The sequence below is a fragment of the Phlebotomus papatasi genome, chromosome 1 (genome assembly GCF_024763615.1).
Source record: "Phlebotomus papatasi isolate M1 chromosome 1, Ppap_2.1, whole genome shotgun sequence".
NCBI lineage: Eukaryota > Metazoa > Arthropoda > Insecta > Diptera > Psychodidae > Phlebotomus > Phlebotomus papatasi.
The window spans coordinates 53,856,811-53,877,536 of NC_077222.1; the positions used below are offsets into that span (position 1 = coordinate 53,856,811).

Sequence of the window (20,726 nt, forward strand, 5' to 3'; positions counted from 1 at the left end):
CTATTTGAAATGCAACGACTTTTTGTATATCTACCTACAGTGAGTGTCAATAGTTTGTTGCTTAATGGATGTTTGAGAAATCAAGTGAAAAAAATGATAGAAAAAAATACTTTTCCAAATTTTTCTTTTTGCAGATGAGTTCCTTGTAATCCGTAGATATTATTTATAGTTTTCAAAAAAAATAATTAATTTTATTTCATATCAAAAATAATTGTTTTCCAAAAGTTGGTAATTTTTGAAAAATCAAAAGTTTGTTGCCTCATTAAAAAAACTAATTCAAAATGGTGAAAACGTGCAACCAACTTTATGTAAACCGGTTACATTTTGAGCTTATGTCATTTGATAGGCAAATGGTGGATTTGTACATTTTTAAGGCTGTCAATGTTAAATATATAGGTGTAAGAGTGATGATAAATAACAAGAAATAATCAGTTTTTTGATAATTCATAATTTAGGTTATAATGGCAAATTACAAAAAGTTGAAAGGTGGGATATTGTCCAGAGATACTGCTGGAAGGAATCGGCGTCGCTTAATTGCCAAATTTTATGGAAATTCATGAAAAGTTATACATAAAATGGTCAAATATTATAGTTATGAGGCACGAGTACATCTGAAAAACGCTACTGGTAGACCCAGGGTTTCAACTCAGAAAGTCGATAACCGCATTTTAGGTATCTCTGATAGTAACCCCATGATGTTTGCTTCAAAAATTCAAAGTCGGCTGGTTACAGAAGGCATACAGGCTTCAAATGCTTCGAAAATCAAACTCAAAATGAAAGAAAATATAAGAATAGGTACTTGGCTCGCAAGATTCCATTGGTAAGCAAAACCAAACTGCGTAAGAGGTTGTATTTTTACGTTTTTAGCATGCTCCAAGTGAATTTACAACCTTTTAACCAGATTGGTTTTGTTTACCAATGGAAACCTGCAAACCAAGTAATTATTCTTACCACTTTCATTAAATTGCGGTTGGTTTTGAAGCCTGTATGCCTTCTGTAACCAGCCGACTCTGAATTTTTGAAGCAAACATCATGGGCTTACTATCAGAGATACCTAGAATGCGGTTATCGACCTTCTGAGTCGAAACCCTGGGTCTACCAGTAGCGTTTTTCAGATGTACTCGTGCCTCATAACTATAATATTTGACCATTTTATGTATAACTTTTCATGAATTTCCATAAAATTTGGCAATTAAGCGACGCCGATTCCTTCCAGCAGTATCTCTGGACAATATCCCACCTTTCAACTTTTTGTAATTTGCCATTATAACCTAAATTATGAATTATCAAAAAACTGATTATTTCTTGTTATTTATCGTTACTCTTACACCTATATACTTAACATTGACAGCCTTAAAAATGTACAAATCCACCATTTGCCTATCAAATGACATAAGCTCAAAATGTAACCGGTTTACATAAAGTTGGTTGCACGTTTTCACCATTTTGAATTAGTTTTTTTAATGAGGCAACAAACTTTTGATTTTTCAAAAATTACCAACTTTTGGAAAACAATTATTTTTGATATGAAATAAAATTAATTATTTTTTTTGAAAACTATAAATAATATCTATGGATTACAAGGAACTCATCTGCAAAAAGAAAAATTTGGAAAAGTATTTTTTTCTATCATTTTTTTCACTTGATTTCTCAAACATCCATTAGGCAACAAACTATTGACACTCACTGTACATACTTCTATTAAGTTTGCATATCAATATTTAACTTAAAGTTCATTAAATCCCTTTATAATGAAAAATAATATCATAACCAAGACATACCATGGAAAATTTGTGCATATTTGCTTCATTTAATTAGAATAAGCAAATGTGAAAAATGTCAACAAACTTTTTCAAATTTAACTGCTGCCCGAATTAAGAAGTATAGCCCTATATTAAAAGAGCCGAATCAGCGAGAGTCTACTGTATGTCCGATTTTGTCGTTTTAATGTAAAAAAAATTATTTTTTCCCACAATAACTCAGCGAAAGTACGCAGGACACAGGTAGTGATACGACCGATGACCGCTTTTGAGGCCTCTACACCTACACATTAGAGAAATTTATGCCCATATTGAAGCAAATTTCCCACGCTCCTACGCTTGAGTATACTGAGAAAAAAAGAGGGTGCGATTAACTTTTTTTCGTCATAACTTTAACACTTTTTGGGTGTAAAAATATATCAACGTTTTTTAATGTTAATTTTACACATTTTAAGGGTAAAATCAACATGAAAGAAGGGTAACTTTAACCCATAATAAACCTAAAAAGGGTATTATTTACATCGATTTAGGATCAATACTGCAGGGTAAAATTAACATTTCCGGATTTCTCTCAGTGTAGGTCAAATTCTTCAATATGGACATAAATTTGTCTAATGTATAGAGGCCATTACTCGACTACGTTTTTTTTTTTTTAAATAAGGTTTAAAAGAAAATTCTTACATAATCCAATAATTCTTTGATATTGTCGTATTTAGTTCCAAATCGAATTTGGATGCAATCTGAGTTTGCTCACGTTAAGAATCTTACTTACAATAAGCTGATCTAGGCTTATCACTAGCTTTCACTAAAGCGATATTCAGACTAGAGGTTTAGCCCAGTACCTGAAGGTCTCAAAATCTTAAATAACGAACAATTTTATTGCTTTTGAGAGCCTAATAGGTCATTTATCTTTAATAATCTAATCCTATGTTAATTTTTTTTATAAAAATCGTGATTGATTAAAAATTAGAATAGTTAAGCCATATGGCTGAGCCAGGTCTGAAGCCCGTATAACTCACCAATTTTGATTTTTACTGATCATTTTTCCCAAAATACTGCCCAATCTGCTACTGCCGAATATTTCCTCCAACTTCTTCCAAAATAACTAACTTCTGGATGAAACTTATTTAATTATGCAAATCAAATGATAAGACTAGATAACCCATATCCACAATCGAAATCGGTTTTGCTCAATGAGATTTATTACTTACAAGTTGAATTCACGAGGATTAGCACACATTCCAAGTTAACAGCATTCCGAGTTTATTATTTAATTTGTAGATTGTTTGATAAATTATGCGATGAGTAAAAAATTAAAACAAATTGATCCACCATGGACTATGATTTTTTATTACTCTCTCTTGTTTTTTTTTTATAATGTACATTGTAATTTTATTAATGTATAAATGTTAATATACTCACTGCTACTTCATAGCCAGACAAATCATATTCATCCCAATGGAAAGCCAGAAGGATTTCCTCCTCCCACACGAGACTCGTTGGGCAAGTTAACAAAGTTTTTGGCTAACGAGTCTATACTTCATCAACATTCTACCAAATATATTTTTAAAACTATCTTCCATCTGACACATGTTAATGAATAATATAGATTGGATTTTTTTTTGTTTAAATTAATATTGGAATAAATGTGTTTTGCATTTTTTTTTCTGCAAAGTCTAATGTGTGAGTTTTTTTTTTATTAATATCAATTTGGTCATTAGATTTGATGTTTTACAAAATATCTCTGTTAATTTGTTCTTCTGAATTGCTAAGTGTTTCTCATTTTATTCGTTTCTATTTTTCTTCCTCCTTTTTTTTTTAATAAATTGTACAGTCAATTTTCGAAAGATTTTTTTTCTTTATTTAGTTATTGAAATGAAAATTCCTTTGGTTAAGTACAGTACTTCTTTTCAAAATGAATCAAAAACAAAATTAACCATAACAATGTGATTCAGAATCATTCATCAAAAGTATCGTATATAAATTAATTTCTTTTTTTATTTTTTTTCTATTAACAAATTTCTTCTGTTCGGCCTTCGAAGACATTCAATATACAAAGAAAAGAAGAACATAAGAATAACTAAACTTAATTAAATACTTGTTGGTGCTATACATTTGAACAAATTTGTTTTTTTTTTGTGCAAGAATATTCTTTTTTTGTTCATTCTGCCATTCAAACAAACAAAAAAAACAGGAGATCAGAATTATCAAAAAATCGTATGAAAATTCTGTGATTTGACAGATGAATTAATTAAAGAAGTAAATATTAAGGTTTATTTCTTTTTTTTTTTAAATTTAATATTTACAAAAGTAACACATTAAAACTGTATCACAGAATATTTATTCTTTACTACAGCCAAACAGAATGCTACTAAACTTTTTTTTTCCTCACACGAAAAAAATTTATCAGGAAAAAACAATGTAAAGAATAAACATTTCCTTAAAGAAAGAAAAAAAACACCAAATTCTCAAAGAGGTGTTCTCCAAAAATTTCATGAATCTACAGTTGAACAGAGTTGGACACATGAGATAAACAAAATTTACTAATTTCTCCCTTTTTTTCACTTGATAATTCGGGAAACGGATTCAATCCCGGAATCCTCATCAGTACTATCGCTAATTCTTGTCGATCGTTCATGACTAACCTTTTGATTTCTCCTCTCAACTTCATTGATCAAATCCTCACGATCAATCCCAACGTCCCCTTCAGTTGGATTACTTCCATCTCCACTACCATCCCGGCTACTTGTGAGAGAATCCTCAAAACTCTCCGATTGTGTGGTCTTGCCAAATGTAGTAAAGCTCATTGGTCGATCTGAACCAGAACTTGAACTTAACGAATCCATAGATCCCGTGCATGAAGGTGTTGGCAAAATAAAATTATCATTTTCCACCTTCGTCTCCACATTCACCTCATTATTCTTTTCCTCCTCTTGCCCTGCCTCTTGACCCTCATCCTCCATCGTTGATACATTAACAGTTGTCAGAGGGAGTCGCAAAAGTGGCTTCTGATGACATAAATCACCCAGAGATGTTGACTCACACACTTCAGCCTTGAAAGAAAGAAGTAACACACAAAAGATAAATTTCCTTGTACGGTCACAATTGCCATATAATAAAAAAACAAACAAAAAGAAGTAATATTCACTCACAGCAACAATTTCGCTATCTTGTTGCTGTTGATGGCCATTAATATGATCACTCCCTCGCAAAATCTCCTCCTGACGCGACAAATCACTGAGACTTTTTGGCCATTCCACAGGCATTGAGGAATAATTTGTATACTTGACATCTTCATCTTCACCATCCTAAAAAAAAATATTTTCAACCAAGGTCAAATAAAATTCCATGTCTATGTAAAATTAAAATCAAATCAATATAGTACCTGTAACTGTGACCAAGAAAAATCAGAATCACTTGGCCAGGTGTTGCACTGAGCCTGGAATTGGCTATTGTGGAAAGGACGAGTTGAACTGGATACCATGAAACCATCCAGATCTGCAACAAAATCAAACACACAATCAATAAAATTAGGCTTATAACCATAAAAGGCCTACAGGAGTGATCTTGGCAAGTCTAGATCCTTGAGCCTATGAATATCGCTTCGTGTTGAGAAATACATCAGTCATTTTAAGTCAAATGGGTCAAAATCTTGAAAAACCATAACTCCATATGGATTAAAATCCCGAAGGGCTAATAGATATCCCGGAGAGCTGAGATCCCGGAAAACCAAAAGCCTGAATGGATCAAAATCCCGAAAAGCAAAAATCGTGAAAAGCCAAAATTGCGAAAAGCCAAAGTCCTAATGCTGCAAACAAACCATTTCGATTGGTGTCATTTGGTTTGGCTGAAATGTTTGTTCTCTTTCTCTCGCTTGCGTGCAACATATGGGCATTTCACTCTCATTCTAATCCAAAAAGCTGTGCAAAATTAGGTTGAAGCAAATTTGGATTAAGAAAAACCGCCAAAACCTGCAGATATCATATGGCAACCCAAGCGCTGAATTCGCGTTTGACAGAAGTGGAAAAACAAAACATTAAAGTGGCGAGTGCGTAAAAATGGGAAAAAATGGGTTTTTGTGGTTTGTGTCCTAAAATTGAGCGAGAAACTAAAAAGGAACCGTCTTGGAACATGGCTATACTGAAGTGACAAATATTCACCTGAAAATTAGCTGCAACGGGTAAGTTGAGCAACATAATTTGTTTACTTGCATTTGTCAAAATCCCATAAGAGTTTAATGAATTGAAGCACTTTTTTATTTCCAGAAAAATCAAAACCTGGCAATTTAAAACTTTTCGGCGGATTCGCCACCATCGCACAGTAGTCAGAGGGATGTTTTTCTTCAGCGCTTCCAACACCAAGTGTAGACTTTACGAATGATTGACAATGGAGGGATTCCCAAAGGAGTAGTAGCAGTCCAGCAGAGTGGTTCATCAAAATCCGCAAGATTTCCATTACCGTCTTTTCTACATCACCAAGCTCATCGGAACATTTTCTGAGATTGCTTTCAGTTGACTAAATCATAACTTCACGAATACCACAGATTTTTCATGGAATCTTTTGTACACATCATTGTAAGATGATCTCATTACTTCGAGGATTCATCAAATAAATTAGCTTTATGAAAGCAAACGGTATTTCATAGGAAAATTGTAAATTCACGGGCTAAATGCAGTTCGATTAGAGGAAGTAGCACTTGAAGACCATAAAACTGTGAAGAGAGTCCTCAGTCATAGAGGAATTTCACAGGCTGGATCAGTCGAGTAAGAACCGGAACTTTACCAAATATATATGTTTCTCAATTGAGCGGGCATTGTGGTTCAGGATGCCGGTTATCAAGAGCCAGAGCACCAAACAGAAAAGACATTTCTCTTCTTTTGGAAAATTGATAAAGACAAATAAGTGACAGTTACACAATTCAGCGGTTTCAAATCACGTTGTTATCAACCCAAATTATTTAGTGGCAAATCCAATTTTAGCCAATCCAAATGGTTTGTTTGCAGCATAAAAATACAAAATCCCGGAAAGCCGAAATCCTTAAGAGCCAATATCCCGGAAAGCTAAAAATCCCAAAAACCGAAATCTCGGAAGTCAAAATCCTGAAGAGCCAAAATCCCGGAAAGTCAAAATCCCGAAAAGCAAAAATCGCGAGAAGCCAAAATCCTGGAAGACAAAATCCCGGAAAGCTAAAATCCTAAAAACCAAAATCGCGAAAATCGAAAATCCTGGAAAGCCAAAATCCTGAAGAGCCAAAATCCCGGGAAGTCAAAATCCCGAAAAGCAAAAATCGCGAGAATTCAAAATCCCGGAAGCCAAAATCCTGAAAAGCCAAAATCCCAGAGGCCAAAATCCTGAAAAACCAAGATCCCGGAAAGCCAAAATCCCAAAAGCCAAAATCGCGAGAAGCCAAAATCCTGGAAGCCAAAATCCCGGAAAGCCATAAATCCCAAAAGCCAAAATCCCGGAAGCCCAAATTCTGAAACGCCAAAATCCCGGAAAGCCATAAATCCCAAAAGCCAAAATCCCAAAAGCCTAAATCGCGAAAAACCAAAAATCCCGGAAGCCAAAATCCTGAAAATACAAAATCCCAAAAGGTAAAATCGCGAAAAGCCAAAATCCCGGAAAGCCAAAAATCCTAAAAGCCAAAATCGCGAAAAGCCAAAATCCCGGGAGCCCAAATTTTGAAACGCCAAAATCCCTTAAAGCCAAAATTCCGGAGGCCAAAATTCTGAAACGCCAAAATCCCGGAAAGCCAAAAATCCCAAAAGCCAAAATCCCGGAGGCCAAAATCCTGAAACGCCAAAATCCCGGAAAGCCAAAAATCCCAAAAGCCAAAATCCCGGAGGCCAAAATCCTGAAACGCCAAAATCCCGGAAAGCCAAAAATCGCGAAAAGCCAAAATCGCGAAAAGCCAAAATTCCGGAAGCTAAAATCCTGAAGGCTAAAATCTTATAAAGTCAAAATCCCGAATCGAGCAAAATCCCGAATGCAAAAACCCCGAAAGCAGAATTCGAAATGGCAAAATCCCGACTAGGGGGAAGTGGGGCCCCTTTGAAATTGGGATTTTTCTCCTATGTTAGAATGGAATTGAGTCATATCATAAAGTAATTTTACTTCTCAATGTGTTTTTGCAGCTAAATTATATCACGATAAGGCTCAACTTTATTTAAAAATATGTGAAAAATCCCAATTTCAATGGTGCCCCACTTTCAAAAGGTACCCCACTTCCCCCTAGGTCGCAATTCCAAAAGTTTCAAAATGCCTAATGGGACAAAATTCCGGAAATTCAAAATCCCTAAAGCCAAAATCCCGGAAATCAAAAAATCCTGAAAAGCCAAAATCCCGAATGCTAAAATCCCGAAAACCCAAAATCTCGATAAAGAAAAATCACGAATGGCTCACAATCCCGGGTCAAAATCCCGATGAAGCTAATTCCCGAATGAGTTAAAATCCCGAAAAGCCAAAATCCCGGAAGTAAAAAATCCTGAAAAGTTAAATCCTCAAAGTTTAAATCCCAAAAAGCCAAAATCCCGATGAGGTAAAATCTATAATGTCTCGCAATCGCGGGCCAAAATCCTGCAAAGTCAAAATACCTAAAGCAGTCTTAGACTAGAGGTTTAGTCCAGTTCCAGGCCTCATAAAATCCTAAATAAAAGTAATTTTATTGCTTTGTTGGAACCTAATAGGTCATTCATCTTCAATAATCCAATAGTAAGTTCAATTTTTCCAAAAAATCGTGATGATAAAAAATTAGAGCAGTTAAGCCATATGGCTAAACCTTAGGTCTGAAGCCCGTATAATTTCGCCAAAATCCCAAATACCAAAATTCCGAAAATGCAATATCCTGATAGCTCGCAATTTCAAATGGAGCAATATCTCAAAAGCTAAAATCCTGAAGGCCAAAATTCCGATAAGGCAAAATGTCGGAAAATTAAAATCCCGAGAGGGCCAAAATCCCGAAAGGTCATAATTCTGAAAGCGACGAAATTATACAGAGGAGAATGTGTTGAATAGTTTTCCCAAAACATACAAAATTTCCTTTTGCCCTCAGCAAGCACGGGTGTAATCGTGGGAGTAGCTTATGACACTTTTAACAATTCGGGATTTTGCTGTTCAGAATTTTGGTGTTCTGGATTTTGGTGTTCAAGATGTTGGCTTTCGAAATTTTGATCGTAGCCCAGTTATTTATATCGAGTTATTGGATTAACACTCGTGATGATTCACTGAAATAAGTGCCAGTGTGTCACTCTTCACTGTTCATTAATTTCAATGTAAAATTTCATCTCGGATGAAGTATATGCTTAAATGTTTTAGAATTAAGAATATATACTTCAGTTGATATTTCGTTTAGTAAAATTTATATGCATATCAAAATAGAAGTCGGTTTAAGAGTATTTCTTGAAAACGATATGCGAATGTCTCATAATTTAGGATCTCAAATTTAAATATAAATAAATAAAAAATAAAGCTAATAAAAAATTTTAAGAAAGAATATAATAAAAAATAAATAAAATAGGGGTAAACATTCTACCTTCGGACGACTCAAGCTTCGGACAACTCAGTTTTTCCTATGGATTTTACACACAGCTCTTCTCTGGAAATTTGACGTATTGGCTCAAAAACGACATTAAAAAAAACACATTAAAACACATTGAAAAAAAAAATGAATTGTGCGAAGCTTCAATCGTTCGACGGTAGCGCACTTTCCACTAATAATTTATTACTTATTGGATTTATGTTGTTTGTAAATTGTATGTAGAGAAAGGTTATCAGCCCTCTTATTGTATTCTATTCTATAAATAGAATAAAATGAAAGAGAATTAATAGTAAACAAAAGAACTCTTAGAATAGATTTTTGCTTGAAGAAAAAAAACAAAAAAATGTAATATATAAAGACCGACGACATTTGAAGGCTAATTACTTTCACTTAATACAATAAAAAATGAAAAATAATAAAGAAAAATGCAGAAAAACAAAATTTTAGAGAAAAGATTAACGAGTGTTAGAATAAGCCTAGCTAAAGGGTAATCTCATGTAATCTGAGGGTTGAATCGAGTATTGAATTTGCTTTGTGAAAAGACTTATTTCGTGTTCTGGTAACACTCAACTTTCTCTCAGTGAACTTTTAACCCTTTAAGGACGATTGGAACACCGGTGTCCCATAAAGAAAATTATTTTTCCTGACTACCTAAAGTTAATTTTTTATTAAGTTTGTACGTAATTACAAAGTAAGAGGTTGAAGGAATCTAGGATATTTTTTGCAAGTCTCCAGCTGTTTTCTAAAAAGTAAATTTTTAAGCTTAAAAATGACGAATTTTTAAAATATCATAATGAAAATTAATTTTCATTATTTTTTATAAATACTTACAAATTTTTTTATGCAAAACCGTTTTGGAAAAAGAAACTACAATACTCAAACATAGTATTTTTCATTAAAGTGAAAATTATCATTCATTGGTATTGACAGAAAAATTACTTAAATTTTTGGGCTATCTTTGTCCCTATCGCTCATAGAGGTAAAAATACACCGAATCAGACTCTGTTGGATTTTCTAAGGCTAGATGTAAGACCTTTTACTGATTTTGTATATCTCTTTCATTTTTATTGCTGATTTTCGGTCCGCGGAAACTGTCTCGTCGTTAAAGGGTTAAGTGGTAATCAAGCACTTACGGGATTTGAGTGGCATTTTGAGGATTTTTTGATTATTATAGAATTAGAAAGAGACTTTCGTGCTGTTTCAGAATCCTGTTTCATCTTTAAAAGTTTATATTGAAGATTTTCTATAAATTTATATTTTCTAGACTCTTGTATCCTGTGTAAAGTTTTCAAAATTTTCTGAAAAAGATTAGTGATAGTATGGAATTTTTGCATTAGTACGCGTTGCATGCAACGATAATGATAACAGAACGATAAATTAACCACAAAAATATTTTTTTCATTATTTATTTAATTATTTATTTTATGTTTGAAGGCTTCTATCTCAAAAATCACAGATTCAAAATGTGCCACTCAAATCGCAAAAGTACGAAAGGTAATATTATTTCTTGGAAGGTATATTCTTTGGAAGGCATTTACGCATAATTGTTTTGTTTTCATCGTTTCTGACCTAAAAACTCTAAGAACTCTGTAAAGTGCTAAGAGGAAAATATCTTTACACAATTTCTCTTGAAAATAAATTGAAATCTAATAAAATTGAAATATAATGTATGCACGTGAATCACACAACTTACCGATTGCTTCTGCATTGAACTTGGACGATTGGAGATTTTCTCGATGGTGATTCCAAACTTTTGGTTCACTATATGCTGGTGATAATGGCACAACTTCACGGGGATATTCATAGACAGAATGGTACATCTGTACTTTGAATATTACATTCCTTCGGTTCTTTCCCCCCTGCAAATACAAATCAAATGCGCAAAATATAATTTTATATCACAAACAATTTTTTTTTTTAGAAGAAAAGCCAATGTTATAAATACTGTAATTTCAAGTTGGACTAAAAATAGATTAATAACATTTTCTATTTTCTCTAAATCACCGTGTTTTTGTCGTGTTCAGACAATATCTCAAGAGCAATTGGGAAAGTATATAAGTAGAAAAGAGTTATGTGACTTTAACGGAATAATACTTACACCGATTGAATCATCATCCTGTAGTTGGTACATAGCATCATCATCAATGCAACAATTGTTAAAAAAGTATTTTGGAATCAATAGTATTGAATTAAAAAAGGAAAAATAAAGAAAATCAACGTGTGTGTATATGTTTTTGAGGAAATAAATTAAATTAAAACGGAATACATGCAACCACAGTCCAATTAACGATTTTTTTTCTCTTTCTGTTCCAAATACACAATTCTTCTCATTTGGTGTTTTGTAACAAAATTTGCAAAAAGTAATTTGTGAAGTCAATTTTATATTGTTGTAAAGCTTAATAGAAAATGAACGTAGCTATTTTAAAATGATTAACATTATGTAATACTTACACTGCTCGATTTGTCGGGACTCTTCATTGCAGATCGCACAGGAAGTGCCATGGAATCCCAACAAGAGGGAATGAATTCTCCTTCCACGTCCGACAGACATTCTTCGGAATTCAATGGTGGTGACTCAGAATCATCTGAAATTTAGATTAATAAGGAAATACTTTTAGAAAAATTATTATTTCCAATTATTTACATTTAAATTAGAACAGTGGGAATTTCAAAAATGAATTTGAAAATTGAAATTTTCTAAAAAGTTGATTTCACAATTTTCGGAAGTAAAAAAGTTGACAAAAAATTAGTAATCAAAAATGAACAAAAAAATCGTAAAAGTATATACTTAATTCTAAACGTCACGCACGAATTGAATTCTCTTAGACGAAAAAAAACATCATCAATACTTTTCCTATTTACGCACGTACAAATATATTTCTTAATTTAGCATTACTTGAACTATTTCAAAAGAAACACTGCGCCAGAGTGTTTTTTGATGAATACTTGAACTCATGAGGTACAGCATTTTTTCCTTTTGTAGTTTACTGAGTACATACAGTTTCACTTTTGGGGGCTTGATTTAAATAGGATCATAAATTAAGGACTATTTTGAAGGGTAAAGAAAAGGAGTGAGAGAAAGAAGGAAGAACCAATCCTAAGACTATCCACTTAAAGAGGGGTCACCAAAGACTGAAAGTTGATATTTCCTACCATTTGATCTCTATCTCGGTAAAAAAAGCGGACAATTAACTCAGGCCTATTGTAACCGTGTTGAAAATTTCATTGACTATACTAACGACTTTGATTAACTATTTCGTCTTTTTCGGGATTCCGGGTATCATAAAGAAAACAGCTATAGGGTAAGGGCTCATAATTTTGACCAGTCTGCTCATAAGCATCGATATTTCAAGTTTGAAGTGCGATATTTTCACTACTAATTGACTTTTTTTGTTACTCTCTTTTCAGAGGGATTGTTTAGAAACTTGGCAAGGGTTTATTGTCTTTGTTTACTAAAATTAGTCTTAATACGTTTAAAAATGAATTGATATGTGGAGGTGACTTTGACTCTTATTTTGGACAACTTGGTTATTAATTTGGACAACTTCATTTCATTAACCAATCTTACCAAGTCCTCTTCCTGTTCATGTAAGGGAACCGTATAATGTCACAAAAAGCCCGGAAACTTTCCATATCTTTCATTAAAGTGAGTTGACTTCGGTACTCCAAGTACGTGCGGATTCGCTCATTCCCTGGCCTTTCCGGGAGCCTTTCAAGGCATTTCTCGCTACATCTCTTTCGTTGAGATGATGCTCCTTTGTTTCTCCAAACATTTGTCCAACCTAGGCATCACAAAAGCTAAAATTTCACGAAATTTCGTGAGAAAAACACCTGTCCAAAATAAGGAGTATCACCTCACTGGTAAATGTCTTAAAAAATTTCCCATTTTTCACACGAAAAATCTAATTCACAAGGCAAATCTCACTTCAGGCCAAATGTACAAATCACTACTAACGTGAATCAATACAATATTCAACGAATATGCAATAATATCATTCAAAAAAGCGAAGAAACATTGTTAGTACTTGACCACAGCTAAATAAGACTGAAGTAAACACGAAGTTCTGTCATATTTCTTGTAAGCAATTGCTCACACTGAATTTTCAACAAAGCAATTTCAACTCAAATCATATTCAAAATTTAACGTATTTAGTGTTAAAATCTTCCAAAAAGAACAAATATTTAGATACAATTCATTATTCATCAAATATTGGAATAAAAATTCATCATTTTAATCAATTTATTTTTAGTGTCCAATTTTATCTTCAAAGTGTCCAAAATAAGAAACTGGACAAAATTATGAGCCTTTCCCCTACTTTGTGTTTATTTAAAATTATAAGAAGAATTATTTCTTGGATAATTAAGTAGGAAAACACCCAAATCTAAGCAATTTTTTGCAAACATCGTACTAATCCTTGCAACACTTTTCACATAGTTCTTTACAATATGAGCTTTAATGGTCCAAGATGGAATCCGACTTCTTGGGATCGGGTCCAAACCTTGTATGTAGGCTTTTTGACACTTATGAGTAGTTCACGAATATGATACTAAGCCGCCAATTTGGCTGATTTTCCGTATTACAAACGCTTTTAGAGGGAACGAAATGTGATATCGACAAGCGGTTGTCTCAAAAACCCATCCCCCTACCGCAATTTTGGAGCGCTCCAAAATTTTGTTTTCTATTTAACCCTTTAAGGACGATTGGGTCACCCAAAAACAAAATTTTTCCTATAGTCTTCTAAAATTATATTTAGTTCTAAAAAGTCAGAAAACATGATTTTTCTGACTCCAGATTTTTTACCTTCTCGTCCTTAAAGGGTTAATCCTTATAGATTGGTCTCAAATTTTAATACGTTTTCTAGATGGACTTGATAGCATTCAATAAAAAACGTAAGCCCTCTGGCACTCTAACCCGAGCTATAAGCGATCAAGGAATGAATCTCAAAATGGAGACAGCTCTGGTTCTGATTGTCTGACAATAGGATTTCGAAAAATCTATTTTCGAAAATTTAATGTCCAATATCTCAATAACCCTGTTTTCGATTTCGAATAAATTTTACCATGTTGTACAAGGGGTAACTCGGGTAACTCATTGCCATTTTTCTGACAAAGGTTTCTGGTTTCTCGAATTTCGCGATGCAAACAAAGAGTTTTTCGAGTTTTCAATGCAAAAATTGGGTTTCGCAATGCAATTCCTCAATTTCACGGGTCTCACGATGCAATTCTTGGGTTTATTGGGCTTACAAAAGTTGAGTTTATCGGGTTTCGAAATGCAATTCATAAGTTTCTCGGGTTTCTCAATGCAAAAATTGAGTTTCTAGGATTTTGCATTACAAAAATTGGGTTTCTTGGGTTTCACTATGCAATTTTCGGGTTTATTGGGCTTTCAAAAGCTGAGTTTATCGCGTTTCGCGTTGCAAAAATTGGGTTTCTTGGGTTTCGCAATGCAATTCTTGAGTTTCTCGGGTGTCATTATGCAATTCTTGGGTTTATCGGGCTTGCAAAAGCTGAGTTTCTCGGGTTTCGCAATGCAATTCTTAAGGTTTTTTGGGTTCTCAATGCAAAAATTGAGTTTCTAGGATTTTGCATTACAAAAACTGGGTTTCTTGGGTTTCACTATGCAATTCTCGGGTTTATTGGGTTTTCAAAAGCTGAGTTTATCTGGTTTCGCGTTGCAAAAATTTAGTTTCTCGAGTTTCGCGATGAAATTCTTGAGTTTCTCGGGTTTCACAATGAAATACTTGAGTTTATCGGGTTTCGCAATGCAATTCTTGAGTTTCTCGGGGTTCTCAAGGCAAAAATTGAGTTTCTAGGGTTTTGCATTGCAAAAATTGGGTTTCTCGGGTTTCACGATGCAATTATTCTCTGGTTTATTGGGCTTTCAAAAGCTGAGTTTATCGGGTTTGACGTTGCAAAAATTGGGTTTCTCGAGTTTCGCGATAAAATTCTTGAGTTTCTCAGGTTTCATAGTGGAATTCTTGACTTTATCGGGTTTCGCAATGCAGTTCTTGTGTTTTATTGGAGTTCTCAATGCAAAAATTGAGTTTCTAGGGTTTTGCGTTGCAAAAATTGTGTTTTTCGGGTTTCGCAGTGCAATTCTTAGATTTCTCGGGTTTCACGATGCAACTCTCGGGTTTCTTGGGCTTGTAAAAACTGAGTTTTTCGGGTTTCGCAATGCAATTCTTAAGTTTCTCGGGGTTCTCAATGCAAAAATTGAGTTTCTAGGGTTTTGCGTTGCAAAAATTGGGTTTCTCCAGTTTCGCGATGAAATTCTTGAGTTTTTCGGGTTTCACAATGGAATTCTTGAGTTTATCGGGTTTCGCAATGCAGTTCTTGTGTTTCTCAGGGTTATCAATGCAAAAATTGAGTTTCTAGTATTTTGCATTGCAAAAATTGGGTTTCTCGGGTTTCGCGTTGCAAAAATTGAGTTTACGAGTTTCGCGATGAAATTCTTGAGTTTCTCGGGTTTCATAATGGAATTCTTGACTTTATCGGGTTTCGCGATGAAATTCTTGAGTTTATCGGGTTTCGCGTTGCAAAAACTGGGTTTGTTGAGTTTCGCCATGAAATTCATGAGTTTCTCGGGTTTCACAATGGAATTCTTGAGTTGATCGGGTTTCGCAATGCAGTTCTTGTGTTTCTCTGGGTTCTCAATGCAAAAATTGAGTTTCTAGGATTTTGCATTACAAAAATTGGGTTTCTTGTGTTTCGCAATGTAATTCCTGAGTTTCTCGGGTTTTACGATGCAATTCTTGGGTTTCTTGGGGGTTGGGGGTGAATTCTGAAATGGTGAATTACTCATGTAATAATTTCACCGCTCTGAGATCTCCTTTTGTAAGAAGTTAGTGATGCTTTCGTAAAAACTTTCATGTCAATTCTGAAGTTCTGTGAATGTTTCACATGACACTTTGTGTGTAAACTTGACGAAACAATTACAAAAGGTGATCTAAAATCCATGAATTTCTCGCGTAAATAACTCACGCATCTCAGAATTCATACCTTGGGCTTGCAAAAACTGAGTTTCTAGGGTTTCGCAATGTAATTCTTGAGTTTCTTAGGTTTCGCGATGCAATTATTTAGTTTGAAGGGTTTTCCGATGCAAAAATTGGGTTCCACTGGTTTCGCGAACCGGTTCCCGAAAAATTGACAAAGGTTTCTCAATATGAGTTACCCCTTGATGTTGTAGCAGTCCAATATTTTGTGATAGAAAATAATCTGGGAATAGTATCAAATTTATGGTTTTTTAAATTTTAAATGGTTAACTTACCCAAACTCCTGTGGACGGGTACTTTGTCTTTGTGTGTCGCCCAAATGTCAGAATCGCATGGTCCATTGAGTCCAGTATTTTCCTTCTCCACCTCCTTCTCGTACATCTTCTCCGTTTCTGCTGAACTCAATCCCTTGAGGTACATAAACTCCTCACTGCTATTGCTGTCATCTTCATCATCCAATGGATTCCCATCGCTATCCCATTCATCCCCATTGAATGCCGTAGACATCATTTCGCATGCCGGAACAGTAGCATATCGAATGTCCGTGAGGGGATTTTGTGTCATCACTGGCGATGACCAAGGATCCTCTTCACCGGATAGGCACTGCCCCTCCGATAGGATAACTCCACTTTCCTCACCCAATCCATCATAGTCAGCAATTTCGTAAATATTATAGTTGGCAATTGGATGGTGTTTGCTATAGATAACTGGAGCTGAATCACTCCAGAATTTATTCCTTGACAAATCCTTCACGAGCACATCAGTCGACAGGGTCAAGTGATTGGAATCCTCCACTTTGGTATCTGCAATGGCTGTTGGTGGTGGAGATTTTCGATTGCCCTCATAGCGTGAAATGGCTTTTCCATCGGTATCTTTGGCCTGAAGAATATCAGAATTTTCCCCAAGAATATCTCTTTCCTTCTTTGGACTCTCATCCCCATTTTCCATCACTATTTCATCTGAAACGACTTGAGATGGTGGTGGTGGCTCTTCATCCTCCTTCACAGTGTCATTGTCACTTTCAGTCTCCGACAGTACCTTACCCCCGCCATTTACCACTCCCAACGCATTGTCAATCTCCTCCACAGCCAACTCATCAACATCCAACAAACTATTGACATCATCCTGAGCCTCCTTCCCACCCGCATCCGTCGATGTCAAATCAGAATTCCAATCTGGTTCAGATATCTCTGAGATTCTCTCATCATCCTCCACAAAAGTATTGTTAGCAATTCCAGCCACTGAGATGCAAGTTTCTCCTTCAATTGTATTTGTCGTATAAGTGGCATCTGGATCTAGGTCAGATGACAGATGATCCTCAGAAAAGGTCTTTGCACCCTCAGGTGAGCACAAATCATTCACTTCGATTGTCTTTGTCAGATTCAACTCCATACTGAGACCCTTCTTCTCAGATGGTGGAGGCTCAATTGGTGACACAATACCTCCAGGAAAACTTCTTTTTTCCACTTGTGGCGAAGAAAACTGATCATCTCTGTCCCCTAGAGTATCCTCAAAATTAAATAAAGTATCATTTGATGCCATTAGTGTCTTTGATACACCCATAATTGCCTCTCCAGTCTCCATGCATCCCGTACTTGTACTATCCTGATACTTTGCCTCATTCATTATGAATGTCTTAAATGTAGTCTCATCCTCACTCTCTTCAGCAATTGGCGACAATGGTCTTCGCTGGTAGTTTATAATGATCTCCTTTGCCGATTGCACATTTGACGCTCCTTCGATGGCAAAATCTGGGAATACCTCACGATTGTCTTGGAAATTCTCTTCATCTTCTGAGAAATTCATCGGATTGGCCATACCTTTTTTTCAATAACGACCAAAGCAAAAAAAAGCATTAAAAATCCTCAAAATTAATTAAATACTTTCGGAGTTCTTAGACCAAAAATTATTTTAAATAAAATTAAAGTTACAGAGGGTAATGTACCAAATTTCGGCATAGTTGCATGCAAGCGCTACAGTCTCAAGTTCGTTATATAATATTTTTAACCCATTCCTTATCATGGCATTATACATCATACGCAAATTGAGTGATTTTTGATGATTTATTTCTGTGCAATTTTTATCCGAATTGCTGTCGGGAATGGATTTTTAGTAACGTTAGTTATTCAATTACTTGAGAAAAATATTTATTTATTTATTTTTCAAATACTGCTTTTGAGCTAGAGCTCTTGAAAGCAAAAATTTAGACAGAGATATAGGTGTACAAAGAATTCAATGTTTGTGTGATAGCGGCCACCGCCGTCTTAACGTTGGTAACCAACCTCCGACAGAAATGAAAATACATTTTGTTATTATTTTCTTGCTTCACGGAAGATCATGAAAAATTTTTGCTCAAAATGGCAGACGGAAAATACGACATCCCGTCGAATTTGTTAAAATTGGCCTCTTTCCTCTTTCCTGATTTGAATTCTAGTTCCCAATTGGTGTTCTTGGATAGTCACTCTATTTAAAGTAATAGAGTTTGTAATGAATTAATGCACAAAATTTAAATTCAGTGACCGTTAAGACGTGTATTTGACAGAGGCTCCCCGCGCCCCCATATGAGATAAATTTTTTTCTTTTCAAAAAATTCATCTACTAATCTGTAGGAAACTAATCCCAAAATATGTACATTCCATCTTAAGTATTTCTGGTACATTGACTGAATGGGTTAATATAAAATTGATTTTTTTATTCCATCTTCTTAAGGAATGTTGCTTGGAATCTTATAGAAAGTTTATTGTCTTTATTTTCTCTAAAATCATTCTCAATGCATTTTAAAATGAATAAAAATGTAGACATATCTTTGGTAGCCTATTTCGGCCACCTTCATTTTCATAGTTCCTTGCCCTTCGGGAATTCTTCCAATGTCTTTTTCACATCATCTCGTTTGTCGAAGCTACATTTTTTGCTATTTTTTTTGCATTGTACAATCTCTTTAGAGTATGCAAAAACTAAAAATTCATGGAAATTCGAGGAACAAAAAAAGTGGCCGGAATTACAAGCTGGCCGGAATTTGGTACACTTACCCAAAATGGTTCACGTTTTCTTTTTTGAAAATAGTTTGATTGATTTCTTTTATATCTTTTTATTTGGCCTTAAGCTTGTCACCGAACAGTAAGAGATATCGACTTCTAGTATTCGATGACCCCACATAAGTCAATATTAAGTTTTTCCTATTTCCCTCCTTCCTTATAAAAACCCCGTTTTGTCATTTATTGTCAACCGCTTGCCCCAATCGGGGTTGCGAGCTTAGCATATCCTAGTTAGCAGTTCACACCTGTCTATTCTCAACCCCTTAAAATAAATAAAACCCTTTTTTATTTATGTTGAAAACAGCTCCAATAATTTTTTTTATGTTACAATATGTGGGAATAGTCAAGGTGAATATTCCTTCCATATATACCTCTAACTTAAAAAGAGGTGGCAAAGCGTTCCATGTTTTACGGGATGCTCGAAGTTCTATACCGCAAAAGTACTTTCACATCATGTACCGTTTACCGGATCTCAACAGATTTAAACCGATTTATAAATCACTCAAAATATCCCACAAAATAATTTTAAGAGTAATAAAATGGATTTTCAGACAAAAATTGCTTACCGCGCGGTTCTTAAGCGATTTATTTTCCATTTCCAATCGATTAGAACCGGCTCAGACTTGTCAGAAATTCGAATATATTTCCAATTGTAATCAGCTTGACATGAACCCCATCCACTTGAGCAATGCACTCTTGAGAGTCTTATTAATTTTTGGTTAAAAAACATGGTTTTGAAGAAGAGGAGAGGCTAAGGAAAAATAAGAGGCATGTTAAGTCCTTAGGTCGACTTATGGGGGATCCCCCGAAAGTTCCAAATCGCTGTCTCCAACCGTTTGGCCTCTAGACCTGGCAACGGTTGGACGGACAGAAGGATAAACAGAAAAGTGAAAATTTTCGGGGATAGAAAAATCGAGGGATTATACTTGTGTCTCTGTATAATTTGAGCAGTAAAAAATCATTTTCACCAAGACGGAACACCTGTTTACAAGGTGTTTTGTTTTGACACAGTCCAATTTCAAAGATTTGAAGAACGAACTCCTCGGTCGTCCCCCGTATTTGTTAAATTTGACCTCCAGGGACTTCTATCTATCCGGAAGAATCAACAAATTCCTTAGTGACCAAGGATTTAAATCGAATAAAGAAGCAATAGCTGCCATAGAATCATTTTTTGCAGCGGTACCGACCAAAATTCGGAATACCAAAACACCGAGTGGGCATCCAGGTTTTGGCTTTTAGGGATTTTGACCAATTCAGGATTTTGGTTTTCGGGAAGAATTCAACCCATTCGGGATTTTGTCTCCTCGGGATTTTGACTGAAATCCGTTTTCCGTCCCTTTGAAAATTACATTTATTAGAACCTTGATTAGAAATAAGATAGTGTTGGAATTATGTGATGTTT

General features: G+C 34.8%; 1 protein-coding gene across 4 annotated transcripts in view; it reads right to left on the reverse strand.

Moving 5' to 3' along the window:
* Positions 1 to 3,087: 3,087 nt before the first annotated feature.
* The window catches only part of LOC129806610 (uncharacterized), a 46,870-nt gene continuing 29,231 nt past the window's right edge, over positions 3,088 to 20,726 (reverse strand). For 2 of the 4 annotated variants that reach the window (XM_055855322.1, XM_055855342.1), the window contains 7 exons: positions 16,565 to 18,109; positions 11,749 to 11,882; positions 11,396 to 11,413; positions 10,991 to 11,156; positions 5,146 to 5,258; positions 4,913 to 5,068; positions 3,088 to 4,813 (listed from right to left, as the gene is read on the reverse strand). In XM_055855322.1, coding sequence (XP_055711297.1) covers positions 4,322 to 4,813; positions 4,913 to 5,068; positions 5,146 to 5,258; positions 10,991 to 11,156; positions 11,396 to 11,413; positions 11,749 to 11,882; positions 16,565 to 18,109 — 2,624 coding nt within the window. In that variant the 3' untranslated portion in view covers positions 3,088 to 4,321. The remainder of the gene's footprint in view (positions 4,814 to 4,912; positions 5,069 to 5,145; positions 5,259 to 10,990; positions 11,157 to 11,395; positions 11,414 to 11,748; positions 11,883 to 16,564; positions 18,110 to 20,726) is intronic. The other 2 variants (XM_055855348.1, XM_055855333.1) reach the window with 1 other exon arrangement.